Genomic DNA, 18,285 nt, shown 5'->3' on the forward strand with positions numbered 1-18,285 from the left:
CCTGATTCACTTTTCTCTCTTTTTGTTCAGTTTGTCTTTTCGAATGTTAATAATATTATGATAATTATTTGTATAATGGTTATATTTTGTTATAATTATTATAATTATTAAATAAACATTTTTTGTCAAGTTAATTTGTTACAGTTCATTCAAATTATTCATATTATTATCATTATTGCATCTTCTTCTTTTTCTTTCGGCTGCTCCCATTAGGGGTCGCCACAGCGGATCATCCGTCTCCATACCACCCTGTCCTCTATATCTGCCTCTTTTACACCAACTACCTGCATGTCTTCCCTCACCACATCCATGAACCTCCTCCTTGGCCTTCCTCTTTTCCTCCTACCTGGTGGCTCCATCTTCAGCATTTTTCTACCAATATAATTCATGTCCCTTCTCTGCACATGTCCAAACCATCTCAATCTCGCCTCCCTCACCTTGTCACCACAACATCCTACATGTGCTGTCCCTCTAATAAACTCATTTCTAATCTTGTCCATCCTCGTCACTCCCAACGAAAACCTCAACATCTTCAGCTCTGCTACCTCCAGCTCCACCTCCTGTCTTTTACTCAATGCCACTGTCTCTAATCCATACAACATCGCAGGTCTCACCACAGTCCTATAAACTTTCCCTTTCATTCTTGCAGATACTCTTCTATCACAAATCACTCCTGTCACTCTTCTCCACCCACTCCACCCTGCCTGCACTCTTTTCTTTACTTCCCTAACACACTCTCCATTACTTTGCACTGTTGACCCCAGGTACCTGAACTCCTCCACCTTCTTCACCTTTTCACCCTGCAACCGCATCACTCCACTGCCCTCCCTCTCATTCACACACATGTACTCTGTCTTACTCCTACTGACTTTCATTCCCCTTCTCTCAAGCGCATATCTCCACCTCTCCAGGCTCTTCTCAACCTGCTCTCTACTCTCACCACAAATCACAATATCATCTGCAAACATCATAGTCCAGGGAGACTCCTGTCTGACCTCGTCCGTCAACCTGTCCATCACCACTGCAAACAGGAAAGGGCTCAGGGCCGATCCTTGATGTAGTCCAACCTTCACCCTGAACCAGTCTGTCGTACCTACTGCACACTTTACTGCCGTCACACTGTCCTCATACATGTCCTGCACCACCCTCAAATACTTCTCTGACACACCTGACTTCCTCATACAATACCACAACTCCTCTCTCGGCACCCTGTCGTACGCTTTCTCTAAATCCACAAATACACAATGCAGCTCCTTCTGTCCTTCTCTATACTTCTCCATCAACATCCTCAAAGCAAATAAGGCATCTGTGGTGCTCTTCCTCGGCATGAAACCATACTGTTGCTCACAGATGGTCACCTCTTCTCTCAGCCTGGCTTCCACTACTCTTTCCCATAACTTCATGGTGTGACTGATCAACTTAATTCCCCTGTAGTTACTGCAGGTTTGCACATCTCCCTTATGCTTAAAGATCGGTACCAGCACACTCCTTCTCCATTCCTCAGGCATCCTCTCCCCTTCCAGAATCCTGTTAAACAATCTGGTTAAAAACTCCACTGCCATCTCTCCTAAACATCTCCACGCTTCTACCGGTATGTCATCTGGTCCAACCGACTTTCCATTCTTCATCCTCTTAATCGCTGCTCTCACTTCCTCCTTACTAATCCTATCTACATCCTGCTTCACCAACTCCACATCCTCCAACCTTCTCTCTCTCTGATTTTCCTCATTCATCAGCTGCTCAAAATACTCCCTCCATCTTCTCAACACACTCTCCTCACTAGTCAACACATTTCCCTCTCCATCCTTTATTGCTCTAACTTGCAGTACATCCTTCCCAGCTCGGTCCCTCTGCTTGGCCAATCGGTATAAATCCTTTTCTCCTTCCTTAGTGTCCAACCTCTTATACAGTTCCTCATATGCCTTTTCCTTGGCTTTCGCCACATCCCTTTTAACCTGCTGCCGCATCTCCTTGTACTCCTGCCTACTTTTCTCATCACTCTGTCGATCCCACTTCTGTTTTGCCAATCTCTTTCCCCTAATGCTCTCCTGCACTTCCTCATTCCACCACCACGTCTCCTTGTCTTGCTTTCTATTTCCAGATGTCACACCAAGTACTTTTCTAGCTGCCTCCCTCATCACTCCTGCGGTAGTTGCCCAATCATCCGGCACCTCTTCACCACCACCAAGCCCCTGTCTGACCTCTTCCCTGAACCTCACACTACACTCTTCCTCCTTCAGTTTCCACCATCTTATTCTTCTTTCAAACCTTACTTTCCTCCTCTTCTTCTTCGCCTCCAAAACCATCCTACAGACCACCATTCGATGCTGTCTAGCTACACTGTCCCCCGCCAACACCTTACAGTCTCCAATCTCCTTCAGGTTGCATCTCCTACACAGAAGATAATCCACCTGTGTGCACCTTCCTCCACTCTTATATGTCACCCTATGATCCTCCTTCTTCTTAAAATACGTGTTCACCACTGCCATTTCCATCCTTTTAGCAAAATCTACCACCATCTGCCCTTCCACATTCCTCTCCTTAAAACCATACCTACCCATCACCTCCTCATCACCTCTGTTCCCTTCACCTACATGCCCATTAAAGTCTGCCCCAATCACCAATCGTTCTTTCCTAGGTACACCATCTACCACTTCATCTAATTCACTCCAGAATCTTTCCTTCTCCTCCATCTCACAGCCAACTTGTGGAGCATAGGCACTGATGACATTTATCATCATCCCTTCAACTTCCACCTTCACGATCATCACCCTATCAGAAACTCTCTTCACCTCCACTACACTCTTACTGTACTCTTCCTTCAGAATCACCCCTACACCATTTCTCTTCCCATCCACACCATGATAAAACAGTTTAAACCCACCTCCAATGTTCCTGGCCTTACTCCCTTTCCACTTGGTCTCCTGAACACACAACACATCTACCTTTCTCCTCTCCATCATATCAGCTATCTCTCTCCCTTTACCCGTCATAGTACCAACATTTAAAGTACCAACCCGAACCTCTACTCTCCTACACTGCTCCTTTTCCTGCCGTCTCTGTAGACGCCTTCCTCCTCTCCTTCTCCTCCTTCGGCCAACAGTAGCCCAATTTCCACCGGTACCCTGTCGGCTAACGATACCTGTGGCGGTCGTTGTTAACCCGGGCCTCGACCGATCCAGTATGAAATTCTCATTTGTGATCCGCATATTTGATTTGGCACATGTTTTACGCTGGATGCCCTTCCTAACGCAACCCTCCCCATTTACCCGGGCTTGGGACCGGCACTAAGAGTACACTGGCTTGTGCCCCCCTAATGGCTGGGTTTTATCATTATTGCATATAAATTATTATTATCTTTTATTTTATTTTAATCACATACAAAAACCAGACATAATTATATGGAAGGAAACCAGACACTGGAACGTCTCTGTGTTTTTGGTTTTTGGAACCGACCGAAGATGCTTATTATGGATTAATAAATTAAAAAATAATAATCTCTCATTTACTCTGATGCAACAGTTCTGTGAAATGTTTCCCTGTTTATTATTGGGCCATGAATGAAAACTCTTCCTGTTATTTCTCACCAGAAGGTCGAAGGTCATCTGACTGATTTTGCTTTTGATCTCTTCAGGTGATTTTCATTTCATTTACGTGGTGTCATTTGTTTCACCTGCATCTTGAAGAATCGACCATGGAGCAGCGTAGCACACTTTAGTCTTTAATATATACATATGTATGTGTATTATTCTATTATATATATATATATATATATATATATATATATATATATATATATATATATATATATATATATATATATATATATATATATATATATATATATATATAAAGGGAGAGAGAGAAATAAAGAGGAGTCTTGAAGATGGTCTGCCTTGTAATCTGAAAGTTGGTGGGATCAGTGGTAGATGGTGGAGAGAAAGCAGTGGAGCGGTGGTATAAGATGAAGGATTCAGTGGAGCAGTGGTAGAGGATGGAGGGATCAGTAGTAGATAATGGAGGATTCAATGGAACAGTGTTGGAGGATGGAGGGATCAGTAGTAGATGATGGAGAGTGCAGTGGAGCCGTGGTAGAGGATGGAGGGATCAGTAGTAGATAATGGAGGATTCAATGGAACAGTGTTGGAGGATGAAGGGATCAGTAGTAGATGATGGAGAGTGCAGTGGAGCCGTGGTAGAGGATGGAGGGATCAGTAGTAGATAATTGAGGATTCAATATAACAGTGTTAGAGGATGGAGGGATCCGTAGTAGATGATGGAGAGTGCAGTGGCCCATGGTAGAAGATGGAGGATTCAGTGGAACAGTAGTAGAGCATGGAGGGATCAGAAGTAGATGATGGAGAGAGTGCAATGGAGCGGTGGTAGAAGATGGAGGATTCAGTGGAACAGTGTTAGAGGATGGAGGGATCCATAGTAGATGATGGAGAGTGCAGTGGACCCATGGTAGAAGATGGAGGATTTAGTGGAACAGTGGTAAAGCATGGAGGGATCAGTAGTAGATGATGGAGGGATCAGGTGGAAGATGATGAAGAGAGCAGTGGAGCAGTGAAAGAGCATACAGCAATCAGTGGTAGAAGATAGAGGGTTCAGTGCAACAGTGGTAGAGGATGAAGGAAGTGTAGGAGCATTAGTCTGATCTGACACTGATGTTGGAGGATGTGATGAGGCTCCAGTTGAGCCCAATGATGTTTATTTGGGTTGAGGAGGCCAGGGATCTTTGAAGGAAACTCAAATTCTTTGAATTTCTCAAATTCTGGTCCAACCTTCACACCAACAAACGTCTTCATAGATTTCGCTCTGTGTACATCCTCCTGCTGGAGCAGTGTTTGGGTTTTGTAGATGAAGTAAAAGGAAATTCTAATGCTTCAGTATATAAAGTCATTCTGATCAACTATGTGCTTCAGACTGAGGACATATGAAGGTGATGATCAGGAGTGAACCTACTTATAGCATGTATAATACTGTATATCCGTCATTAGAGAAAATCACACGATCAAATCTTCCATGATTATTATTTCTATACACTAAATTAATCCTGTGTTGGATGTAAACGTAGATCCCTATAGATATTTACATTTTCATAAGAAAAAAAGAGCTCGTCAGATTTTCCTCAGATTTCCTTTAATATTTAACGAAACGCGCTTCAAAGATTTTGTCCCACTTCATCTTCCGTATCCAAGGGGCGGAGCTTTCTACTGTATTCATTTCCGGTATTTTGATATTTGTAAACAACATGCCTGACTCGTGTCGGGACCAAACCGAGACAGAAAAAGAAAATTCCCCAAATATTATAACCACAGTTTCAAAGTTTGCGGATGAAAATCTTACTTTTATCCGGGTGAGGAATTAAAAATATATCCAGAATAAAATACGCATTTAGGAGTTTACTTTTGCTCACGTCATAATTTATTCATTTTCAATTAGATTTTTTTCCCCAGCCATTTATTTATACTGCTTATATTATTATATATTTATGTATTTTTGTTTGTTTTTGTCGCACAGAGCGTCAGTGCAGGGCTCGCGGTAGCTGGTGTGATCATAATAGCGCGGAGCATCAGGCTGGTAAATATCAATATTAAATATATATTATATGATTATACACATAACGAATAAAAGAGTCTTTATTTTGCGAAGGGATCACATTTATCCGCGTTTAAACGCGTTATATATTCACATCTAAACTGCATCACAGAACTGTTTATTATTATTATTTTATGGTGTTAAAAATACGTCTGGAATTGTAGTGTTCTGGCGACATCTGCCGGTCATTAATTGCACCTGCAAGTCAAATCGCTTGAACATATAGTAACTAACTAAATATATTTATATTTATATCGTTATAATAATAATAATAATAATAATAATACAATTATCTGCTTTAATTTTTAATTGTTATTTTAATAAAAAAATAGATTTGTGCTTTTTTCCCCTACTATTCAGTCTTTGAAAATAGTATTCAAATTAAACTAATTTTATATATATATATATATATATATATATATATATATATATATATATATATATATATATATATAGTTTGAATTGTAATCATAAAATAAAATGTTCATATGTGTAGTATAAACGAGTGGCGTCTCCAGACTCCGTTTTTTTTTTTGCTCCTCAGACGACCAAGTTCGGCTCTCCGTCCGAAATCCCGAGCCGCTTCATCGAGAGAAACGTCAGCATCAGAGGAAAAGTCCGAAGCGTAACGGAACGAGGGCTCGAAGTGGAACACATCCCGATTCATGTCCCCATATTGTCTCCTTTACTGACTAAACGTAAGGACGTAGACACCCCCCTCCCTTCCCCTCCTTCCCCTCCTCCTCCTTCTCCTCGCTCTGGCGAGACCCCTGTCACTAAATCCACCCTGTAAAGATCCAATTAAACTCGCATCACTGGGGCAGGAATATCACTTCCCAGCTGTCAGGAGAACCGTTGTGTTCATCTGGACAGCTGGCGAAATCAAAAATTAATCCCTGCTCCCAATCTTGGTGCATCCACCAGGCGGGTACAGACTGGTGTCTGATTTAATCTTAGAATCTTAAATACTAGAAATCATGTCTGGGTTAGGGGTGAACGATATATATATATATATATATATATCGTCTAGAATAAAATCGTAACTCGTTTTGTTCGATTTGACTTTATCGAGTTTATCACAAAACCAAAGCGAAACACACCCACACCTATAAAGACCAGCAGGTTCAAAAAGTGCTGTTTTTTTCCCCTCCAAAAAATCGACAGGCGCTACAAATGCGCTAACCATCACATACAACAGTCCGACAAACTTTCTTTCGAAACGACGCGCCCGTTTTGTAATCCAGCGTGGGACACGATCGTGACGTCCTGACCGGTAATGATGCCGAAATTCCCTTCACTCGCTCTGTTATTCTTTATTATATTATTATTGTTCCATTCTCCTAAAAGGTTCCAGAGAGAAACCACACCACTGCTCCATTATAACTAATGGGAAACTAATGGTGCTCTCTGTTAGCGCACGCTAGTCGAATTTGCACGTTAACAAGATTTAGTGCGGAATGAAAAATCCTGGTGAAGCCGTTTTCGCAGAAAGGCTCTCTGAGTAATGGAGGTTTGTGGCAATAAACTGAAAAGATGTGAATAATCTTCACCGGAGTAAAACCGATTACGGCTCCTGCCCAGATCAGTGCATTTATTTCATAATGTTCCAAATCGTCGTCCGCAGTTTCTTCATATTGGCCCCTGTTTTGTACCGAAAGGTCTCTCGGTACCGCACCAGTGTAACGTGACCCCCCTGTAACGTCCTCGCAGACCCTCAGACGAACGTCACCATTGACTTTTCCCATCGTAAAGCCACTTTGAAGTCGAGAAGGGTAGTAAAAGTGTTCTTGCTGCCTCTCGTTCCCGCAGGTCGGGTCGCGACCCCGCTGCATGTGCGTTTGGCCGGGGTGGATTTGACCCCGCAGGGCCGTGATTGGCTCGTCCGGACTCTGAGGAGGGACGAGACGGTGTGGTTACGACTGATCAGCCGAGAAGACGAGAGTCTACACTGCATGGTGTCTCTCAGTGGGGTACGTCGGGTCAGACACACACACACACACACACACACACTACTACTACTTCAGTTCAGGACATGAAACTCTTCATAAACACACACGGACCTGCTGGTACAGGCTTGTAGAGAATCTTTTCACAAGAAAGTACTTTTCAAAACAGTCCTTATGCACAGCAATACAGCGCCCCCTGTCGTTTTTTCGAAGCGCATCGATCAACTTTCTGCAATTCGCGCCAGATCTTCTCAGCAATGTCAAAACGACGACCTTCAAGCCATGGAAGAGGGCGAAGTGCCGCAGGAGCCGAATCTGGCGAGTAGGTTGGGTGCGGAAGTGAACATCCCAGTCCACATTTACTCTCCATTTTCTCTTCTAGTAGCCTCTGGGAAGATGATTTTGGCACCCACATGTGGAGATTTGTGGTATTTCATTCAGCCACAGGGGTGTTAGTAAAGTCAGGTACTGACGTAGGTGAGATGAGGAGGTCTGGGGTGCAGTCAGGGTTCACATTCACCTCCCCGTGGACAAGGCGATCAAATTGTAAATAAATATACATTTAATATAAAAAATATAGATAATTAAAAAAACTTATAAAAATGAATGGTGACGTCAATATTCCATTTAAAACTTCTCCACATTAAAATCTCGGCTGAATTCAATATGGTGGTAACTTATGGTTAAGGCTTTGAATACGAAGGTCATGAGTTCAAATCCCAGCCACACAAAGCTGCCTCTAATGGGCCCCTGAGCAAGGCCCTTAACCCCTTAACTGTTGTATGAATGAGAGAAATGCCATAAATATAAATAGGGTTTGTAGCTCAAAAGCAGGAGATCCTATACAATTGTGTGTCTCCAATTCTGTAGTAGAGGCTTGGGGAAGAAGCCCATCAACGACCTGGAGATCTATGAAAAAGCTTTTGAGGATTTGTTGCTTAATGTCAACAGTCTGCTACACCGACATCTGCATCTGATCAACCCAACAAGCCGCATTTATCCGTAATAAATGGACATTCGGTGCCACCCAGATGAGGACTTGAGACGGGTTCCTCTCATGGTTTCCTTCTTATGAAGTCTCAGGGAGTTTTTCCTTCACCACAGTCGCCACCGGCTCACTCATCAGGGACAAACTTACACTTCTAAAGAACATCTTATTGATCCTTTACCAGCACATTATCTGCTTTGAGACAATGTTCTTTGAAAAAGTCAGGTGTCCCAATACGTTTATTTCTATTGCACTGTATTGTTGTTTTTGCTCGTGAATTACTGAACAATTGTGTTTTCACGCCTTGAATCCCGTATTGAACATTGTTGAATAGGCGTGCCGTTCTTCCCGCAGGGTTTTCTGTTCAACACGTGTGTTAACGAGGAGATTTTGCGCTCCGGGTTGGGCAGGACGGCGCCACTTCGCGGCCTCGACCCTCGCTCGAGTCTCTACTGGAGGTTGCACTCGCGGCTGCTGAAGTGTGAGCTCAGGGCCGAGAAGAAGGGCCGGGGCCTGTGGAAGCAGGAGAGCATGAGAAACAAGATCACACAAGCCATCAGAAATAACAGCATGATCACAGCCATGAAGAGACTCATACAGTGGCTGTCTGGGGCCAAGGACCAGTGAAGGAGAGGTGATGGTGAAGATTTTCATGCTGGGGGAAATGGACTTGGGTTTTAGTTTGGATTGTGGGATTAAAACGAGTGTGTTAAATGTTGAAGCTGCTGGATTTCGCTGTTTGTAAACACTGTTGCACTAAATATTCCAATAATGCAGTTTAGACACTGAAGATGTTCCACTAGAACTGCTTGTGGAGATTTGTGCGAGAGGTCCGGAGGGGGGTGCAGTCAGCGTTCACGTTCGTCCCAAAGGCCTTCAATAGGGTTGAGTTTTTTTCAGAGCTCTATTGCAGGAGATCTTCGACTCCAACCCATGTAAAGCATATCTTCATGAAGCTGGCTTTTTTGCATTATCATGCAGGAACAGGTTTGAGTCTCCCAGTACAGCTGGGAAAATTCCATTCTACAGCATCCAAGGATATTTGTGTGCCTCCATGTTTGTGGTAACAGTTCAGCAAAGAAGCACATATACCTGGAAAAGTAAGTTGTCCCAATATTTTTGACCTCTATAGTGTAGTTTGGACTGATAGACTTGGGAATAGATTTTTTTTTTTTAGGTCATTAATATGAAACTATCATGTTTTGCAAAATGGTCATTAAAGTTAATTTGTCGCTGAAGCACGAACGGATATAAAATTGCAGGACCGGAATTTTATTTTATTTTTTTCCGTTTGCTGATTTTATAAATAAACCAATTCAGGTCTTGCTTGTTAAAATCAGGCCCAAAACTTGCTGAACCTCTGCGAAACAAGCTGCTGCTTCTTCTTTTTCGTCTTCTTTCAGCTGCTACCATTAGGGGGGGCCACAGCGGATCATCCGTCTCCATACCCCTCTGTCCTCTACATCTGACTCTTTTAAACCCGCTACCTGCATATCTTCCCTCACCACATCCATAAACCTCTTCCTTGGTCTTCCTCTTTTCCTCCTTCCTGGTGTCTCCATCCTCAGCATTCTCCTACTGATATACCCCATAATCCTCTGCACATGTCCAAACCATCTCAATCACACCTCCCTCACCTTGTCTCCAAAACGTCCTACATGCGCTGTCCCTCTAATAAACTCATTTCTAATCCTGTCCATCGTCGTCACTCCCAACGAACATCTCAACATCTTCAGCTCTGCTACCGTGTTATTATTTATGAAAACGTAACTGAAAATGCGCGATTGTGTTATTCCTTTTAGTTGTTTTATAGACACGCCCCCTCATAAATGTCCTCATAAAGGATTATGAGCAGAAGATGCGTGTGAATCGCTTTTCCAGTGTTGAAAGTAATTTGAGCGAGCATGCTAAATTTAGTATTGAGGGGTACGTGAGTGAAAATGGGCACGTGTCAATTAAAATCCAGTTTAATCCAGTTCAGTCACGTCATCTGGAATGTGTTTTATTATTTTTCCCAAGCCTAACGTGAGATTTCCTACGGGCCAGGATCAGCCTCATTGTTTAACAAACCTTCCTTCCACGTGCGTCTCCCGGGTCCTCCAGGATAATCCAGATGAATCCAGAGAGCCTGCAAGCTTCTTCTGTCCCTCCTCTTCATTAACTCGTATCCCACAATCCTCCTGCTTTCTCTCTTCCCCTTTAAGTAGTTTAAGGGGGAGCATATTGTCACAGTAGTAAAGCAGTGTGTCTCTGCTGCTCAACCCACACATAGACAATAGCGATGGGGTAAGAGGGGGGGTGCGGTTACTATAGAAACACCAAATCAAGAGGACAAAGCACACTGAGGAGGGTCCTAGGGGCCCGAGACCACTTAAAGGGGGATAGTAAGTGAAAAAGAGCTGGGAGAAGAATGAATCAAAGTGGAGGAGGTAAAAGGGGGGGGATGCAGGAAGGGAAAACCTTTTAGACGGCCGGAGTAGAAGATAACGCTTCAGCTCATTTTTTATTCATTACGTGACTAAAGCAAATAAACGTGTATTATAAATAATATGTATAATAAATACGTTTTGCTCATGCTCAGTACAGGGGTGCGATGGTTATCGTACGTTTCAGTGCGGATCAGCCACTTTTGGGATAAGCGTTTTCCCGTTCCATTTTACAAGTTTTTGTTTTTGGAGAACGTTCTCACTAATTTTCTACATACAGGTTAAAAGGTGAAAGGAATCCTGAACCAACACGGCTCCCATTCCATACCTCAACACCATGCAGATCAGTCTGAGAGTAAGAGTAGGTTCTGTAAGGGTTATTTAGAGAGCGAACAGTCATCTGGAGTGTCCTCTAGACCAGTGGTCCCCAACTTTTTTTGCCCCAGGGACCGGTTTAATGTCGGACAATATTTTCACGGACCGGTCTTAAAGGTGTGGTGGATAAATAAAACAAAATAAAATAATACGACCATAAAAACTGGTATTTTCTAAATATAATAATAATTGTGAATCCACTGTGTTGTTTTTTGGTCATTTTGAGCCCCTTTAAGAAGGTAGTGGATGGAGGTAAGACATGTGACCGAGGCATCATGAGTGAGTCATAGGCAGATGTGGAGGAGAGAATCCGGTCATTTTCCAAAATAAAACATCAATCAGAATCAGATAATAAAACGGATATAATGTAAGTTATGTATTCTTTCTGTGCGGCCCGGTACCAATTGACCCACGGACCGGGTCTATCATATAACGACCTGCCCAGTCACCGGACCTAAACCCCACTGAACTGATCTGCGATGAACTGGATCATAACAAAATCTCCAAGTAGTGAAGAACATCTGTGGAAAGTTTCATAAGAGGCACTGAATGTTTGGAGAAATGGGCTGTCCAGATTCTGAGAGTGTGTGAAGCTGTTCTTCATGCTAATGGAGGATTTTTTTATTAAATTAGTGGAACTTCTAGGAATTTATATTCATAGTTGTTTGGTCAAACGTAATCTTCATACTGTTACTTGACTAAATTTGTTACATAGAAACGAAAAGGAACCTGCATGTGTCTGAAAAACCATAAAGTCTCGTATAAACTTGGAATACATTTAACGATCCAAACGGTTACATTCAGATCAGTACAGAAAGAGGAAACGCTCATCGTAGTATGGATGCAGGGTTGAGACTGGCTGTGCTGAGAGGTAAAGAGTTAATCCTATGGATGTCCAGCTGTGTGAGGAACCTGAGGAGAGGTTGTGGAGCTGGTGGGAGGACAAATGAAGACTACTGCCTTATTGTGCTCATAAGATCTCAATATTTCATAGGTTGAACATGTTTTTAGGCCGTCATGGCTAACACACCTGAGGAAGACCTAGAATGTTCTAGAATAATCCCTGATTAGAGTCTGTGGGTTTCTTCTGTGCTTTCCGGTTTCCTTCCAGAAACATTCAGGTGACTCAAACGGGGTATGGTGTGATGTCGTGTGTGTGTGTGTGTGTGTGTGTGTGTGTGTGTAAGTTCCTGGCATAAGTACCAGATCAACAAAGATCCAGACCAGATAAAAAGCTTGCTGATGATGAACGAATCTCTGCTTGGATAGAAATATAATCAGTACCACACAGATCCTGGATCAGTAATCCGATCACCTGGAGTATAAATACCCATGATTCCAGGTGGAGTGATAGAGAAAGAGAAGGAGGGATGAAAGAAGTGATAGAGAGAGGAAAGAGTGTTGGATTTAAGCGAGCGATCTGGTCAGTCTTTGTTATGTAAATGTATTTGGTGACTCAGACAGGCTTCCTGGCCTCTGATTGGCTGCCGGTGCAGGTTTAAACTGTATGGCGTATAGGAACAGTGTGATCGGCGGGCCGGACTGTCCCAGACTTTGAACCGAGACACAAGCAGCGGTGCAGGGGTGGGAGGAAAGCTGCGTCAAGGAGCCGTGAAAAGACTCCTAGAGGGGGAAGAAACACTCATTGTTTGTGGTGTGAAGTGATGGACGAAGCGTCAGTCAACACTGAATTGAATCCCGGGAAGGTTGAGAGCCCTTTATTGTCCTGTTGGTGTTTTTTTTTCTGTTTTGAAAAGAGCAAATGTGTGGAAAATAAAAGAGAAAAACACTTCTGATTTGCAGGGTTTATTTTCTTTTCAGGATCATTTAATTGAGTTATTCAGTAATTCGTATAACCAAATGAAATCAAATTTTATTTGTCACGTACTGTACACATTCAGACAGAGTACGAGATGTAGTGAAATGCTTGTTACGACTGTCAATAGAAAAAAAAATTATGAATAAAAATACATTTTAAGTATGAAAATACTATATATGTGTCCATGTATCTATAATGCAATACATAACTATACAGTTTATAACAAAATCTCTCACATATCCTTATAGATGTCAATGAACAAGACAACTGAAGAAGTTGCTGACTCATCAGGACTGTTTACTGAAGCTCTAATTCACACATTTACATTTACATCATAAGGCAGATGTCCTTATCCAAAGCGACCTACATTTTTATCATTCATACAACTGAGCATGTATGTTAAGGGCCTCGCTCAGGGGCCCAGGAGTGGCAGCTTGGTGTGGCTGGGATTTGATCTTCAGATCCAAAGTCTAAAGCTTTAACCAAGCAACCATCTCCCCCTTAAACCATAAACATTGTTCCATCAATATTTAAAATTGCAGAAATGATCAATGGTCAAAAAGTAAAAAAAAAAAAAGTAAAAAATCCAATTCTATTCTAAACGTATTCAATTCTAAAATGACTTCACTATAGTGGTAACTTAGTGGTTAAGACATTGAACTTACAAAAGGTTCCAAATGCCATAAATGTAAATTACATTCAACTAATCATTTAACCCCAAGAACGTTTTAAAGAAAGACATCCTCAGTTTTTAGTGATTAATAGAAGAATCAATAACACTCCATTACATGATCTGGATTAATAAAATCTCCATCATCAATTACTGGATATGGATGAGGACACAGATTACAGGAGACTAAACATTTCCTCAATTCTGATTTTCCCATTAGACACTTTTACTTCCTGGTTTTAGTTACCAATCAAGGATCTCAAACTGGGTATACTGGGAATCTAAAAAAAACAAAAAAACATGAGGTCCTAAGCTCCTGAGATCTACTCCTGAGATCTGCTCATGAGATCTGCTCCTGGGATCCGTCCCTGGTTTTCCAGCAGGCGTTCCTGCCCTCATTGACCAGCCCTCAAAGTTTGAATGGAGGGGTAGGAGGTGTTGTGGCGGGTGAGGGGCAGTTGAACAGTAAACCCTGCTTTCTAACACACATACACATACACACTCTCAGAGGCTCTTGGTAACATATTCCGCTGTGCAACTCCTTCCGAGGACACAATGCTTTCCTGAAACAGGAAATACTTCAGTAGAGACAGGAATATACCTTCATCTTTAAGTTTGGCCACAAAAACTAAAGTAAGTGATTTGACTGTTCTTTGTTCAGCAGGTGCACAACCGTCTAGAATTCCATCTATAGCATTACTTGCACATGCTCGATCCTTGAGTTACCATAATACTGGTGGAAAAGTATATTCCTTTTGATGTTTGAGCCTGATGTTCACGACCTGTTCAGCCCAGCCGTGCACCTGTTTAGGAGAACTCATCTCTCCAAGCAGCTACTTTTCCAAACAGGTGCCTGCTGTGTTCCCGAGTAATCTGATTGGTCAGAAAGTGTTGATTCATTTTTTCGAAGAAAGCACACAATTATTTATATAGACATAAATCTCAGGTAATATTATCTACAGAAGGAGTCTCCAGTGCCAGTGGATGATCAGTGGTTACGGCTTTAGGTTGCTGATAGGAAGGTTGGGGGGTTCAAGCCCCAGTATTACCAAGCTAGCACTCTCGGGCCCTTGAGCAAGGCCCTTAATCCTCTATACTTCCTGTAACTTTACTGGGATATGTGGAGAAAGAATTTCACTGTAATGTACATGTGACAGTTATAGTTGTCTAAAAGTTGTTTTTTTTAGGACAGATGTGTTCGCATGCTACATATTTAAAGGTTTTTAATTTATTTTTGTTAGATTATAAGCGATAGCAGGAACTACACAATGTCCTTACCATAAATGTAACCATAAATCAGACAAAACAATACATATATTCTTTCTTTAATAAATAAGAATGGTTGTTGTTGTTGTTGTTTAGGAGAATTAAAGCAGGAAATTAATTTGCATGTGTGTGTTTATTTTAGCAGTGTCAGCGACTGACAAGTCATTTCTATTTAGCTTTTACGTCAGCTCCAAGGCAACAGATATTCAACAATAATAAAGAACAATAAATGAAAGAAAACCTGTTGGGATAATCACATACTGTGATATGGTCCTCCATGTTTGGGTTTTATTTAAACCCTGTCCAAATAATTAAAAAAAATTTAAAGTGCTCTCATTCGATAGATTTGGGTCCTGGGGGATTTGGCTTTTGGGGACACATGACTAATGACACTTGGTGGACAACCGGCGCCCCTCCACCCATGCTGTAATGCACTTACACTTTGTTCATGCTGTCACTTTTCCTAATCGCTGTCCATCTGCTGAGGTTTTTTTTAGGGTGTACTATAGATCAGCTGGACTATCAGACTGTCTGATCTGATTCGAGGCCCAAGATTGACCGTTGCTGCCCTTTACCCAAACAGAACCAATCCCAGGGCACATGTGCGTGTGTGTGTGTGTGTGTGTGTGTGTGTGTGTGTGTGTGTGTGTGTGTGTGTGTGTTGTTTACTTTCTTTCCCCTTCTTAAAGGTCGTAAAAGAGACGCAGACACATACATGTTAAAGAAATAACCCCTTGTGAAGTCTCACACTGGTTATATACTGTATTACTTATTTACTATTATTCTGTTCAATATATTATCTGCTCTGTACAAGTCATATCTTATTAGTACACATTAACTGAGGCAGCAGAAGCTCAGTTTTTGATCTCCTGGGCATTTACACTACACTGATAACAACCTGTAGTGTTTACATCACCTGTGCTTGGACACACGGTACTCAGAATTCTGGGAAAATACGCTAGACAAAGTGCTTTATTAGTCTCAATATCTCAATATAGAATAGAATATAAAAACTTCATATAGAATAGAATATAAAATCTCACTATAGAATAGAATATAAAATCTCAATATAGAATAGAATATAAAATCTCAATATAGAATAGAATATAAAATCTCAATATAGAATAGAATATAAAATCTCAATATAGAATAGAATATAAAATCTCAATATAGAATAGAATATAAAATCTCAATATAGAATATAGAATAGAATATAAAATCTCAATATAGAATAGAATATAAAATCTCAATATAGAATAGAATATAAAATCTCAATATAGAATAGAATATAAAATCTCAATATAGAATAGAATATAAAATCTCAATATAGAATAGAATATAAAATCTCAATATAGAATATAGAATAGAATATAAAATCTCAATATAAAATAGAATAAAAAATTTCAATATAGATTATAGAATATAATATAAAATTCATTAAATAGAATAGAATACACAATTTAAGATAGAATATAGAATAGAATAAAAAAACTCAATATAGAATATAGAATAAAATATAAAATGTCAATATAGAATATACAAATGTACAGAAGCTCTAAAAGGCCATGCGTTATAATTTTTTTCTTTTTGTTATCTACTGATCATGACATAACGAGCTGGTTTTTTTTCGTGATCACAATTTAATTAACTTTTGTCATGTCGAGATCAAAAGAAAATGAAGTTGTGATCATGAGAAAACAAGAAAGAATAAAATATTATTATTCATGGCCTCTTAGGGACTTTTGTAGAAATGGTATATGAATATAAAAAAAGATTAAAAATTAAATGGAAAACAATCATCATGTGGAAGATGGGAAAAGATTAAAGCATAATAGTCTGTATGGTAATGGTAGCTCACTGTTTAAGATGTTGGTCTTCTAGGTCAAAAGGTCATGAGTTTAAATCCCAGCATCATCAAACTGCTATTGTTGGCCCTTGTGCGAGGCCCTGCTCAGTTATGTACATGAAATAATTGTAAGATAATCTGGATAAGAACATCTGCAATTGCATCGATGCTGTTGAATTCTTGAATCTGATTGGTCAGAATTTCCTCCAATAGCTCATTCACAAGACAAAAATGATGTCCATTTGTTTGATGTGGTCAGGGAAGGAGTCTGCAGTGTCAGAGATTTATAAACGGAAGATTAACGAGAAGTTTTGCAGTTACATGACAAGCTGCGTGTTCAGAGCCTGTTTAGGAAAAGACTCTTTATAGCTGCTATAACGTAAGAGAGAACAGGAACTAACATTTGCTGTAGCGTAAGTAATCATTAATAAAGACAACACTATTCACACTACAAATGATTATCATGTTCTATCTACAAATTATTGACTTCAATACACATCTAACAATTGCTTTTGGTCACATAACTTCTTATGACATCCACCCTCTGATATAATAATGTCTAATACAGCAACTAAGGAATAAAGTAGTGATGAGAAGATCGGATCATTTCAGTGATTCGGTTCTTTGAATCTAGTTCATCAGAATGAACGAATCTTTTTCGAGTCATTTAGTTCATCCACTGTCTAATGTCCTTTACACACTCCTCAACATTGTTAAGCTGATCTCTATCCTCTGGCTTTGCTGAAATATATGGAAGCGAATACCATGTTTATGTATAATTTCACCCAGAGGCAGCATATATAAAGAGAAAAGCAGTGGGCCTAAAACAGATCCTTGCGGAACACCAAACTTTACATCAGAGAGTGTGGAGAACTCACCACTGTCCTCATACATGTCCTGCACCACCCTCACATACTTCTCTGCCACACCTGATTTCCTCATACAATACCACAACTCCTCTCTCCACCCTGTCGTACGCTTTCTCTAAATCCTTCTGACCTTCTCTATACTTCTCCATCAACATCCTCATAGCAAATAATGCATCTGTAGTGCTCTTCTTTGGCATGAAACCATACTGATGTTCATGTCTATTCTGAATCTCCCTTAATTCTGCTGATAATGATAGACAATGTCCATTATTAAAAGTGCTATAAAATATAATTAGATATATTTTTTTCCTTCGATCAGATATAATATAAAATCGTGCAAATTATGATAACCAGAATGAGGAGCTTCACCTCTCATAGGTCTTTAGTTATTTTGTCACGTGTCTTTCATATTTATTGTAACCATAATGTTTCGGGGCAAAACCCCTGATCTATTGCATTGTGTATCATCTATGGGAGTC

The 18,285-nt window shown here is 40.7% G+C and overlaps 1 protein-coding gene and 1 long non-coding RNA gene across 2 annotated transcripts; one reads left to right on the top strand and one right to left on the bottom strand.

The window, feature by feature from the left end:
- Positions 1-5,203: 5,203 nt before the first annotated feature.
- Positions 5,204-10,052, top strand: c18h3orf33 (c18h3orf33 homolog (H. sapiens)). Its single transcript, XM_083552504.1, has 5 exons — positions 5,204-5,359; positions 5,524-5,583; positions 6,146-6,299; positions 7,411-7,571; positions 8,890-10,052. Exons 1-5 carry the CDS (start codon positions 5,255-5,257, stop codon positions 9,160-9,162), a joined length of 753 nt encoding a protein of 250 aa, XP_083408630.1. The 5' UTR covers positions 5,204-5,254; the 3' UTR covers positions 9,163-10,052.
- A 483-nt stretch (positions 10,053-10,535) lies between these two features.
- On the bottom strand, positions 10,536-11,560 carry LOC310732210. Its single transcript, XR_014535389.1, has 2 exons — positions 11,501-11,560; positions 10,536-11,053 (listed from the first exon to the last, which is right to left on the bottom strand). It is a non-coding gene; the product is annotated as an uncharacterized lncRNA (long non-coding RNA).
- Between the last annotated feature and the right edge of the window lie 6,725 nt (positions 11,561-18,285).

The sequence above is a fragment of the Silurus aristotelis genome, assembly GCF_946808225.1.
Source record: "Silurus aristotelis genome assembly, chromosome: 10".
In the NCBI taxonomy this organism is placed as follows: domain Eukaryota; kingdom Metazoa; phylum Chordata; class Actinopteri; order Siluriformes; family Siluridae; genus Silurus; species Silurus aristotelis.

Coding starts and splice junctions, on each gene's coding strand:
- c18h3orf33 (XM_083552504.1), top strand. CDS start 5,255: ATGCCTGACTCGTGTCGGGACCAAACCGAGACAGAAAAAGAAAATTCC. Junction 6,300..7,410: donor GTCTCCTTTACTGACTAAAC/GTAAGGACGTAG, acceptor TCGTTCCCGCAG/GTCGGGTCGCGACCCCGCTG. Junction 7,572..8,889: donor GCATGGTGTCTCTCAGTGGG/GTACGTCGGGTC, acceptor TTCTTCCCGCAG/GGTTTTCTGTTCAACACGTG.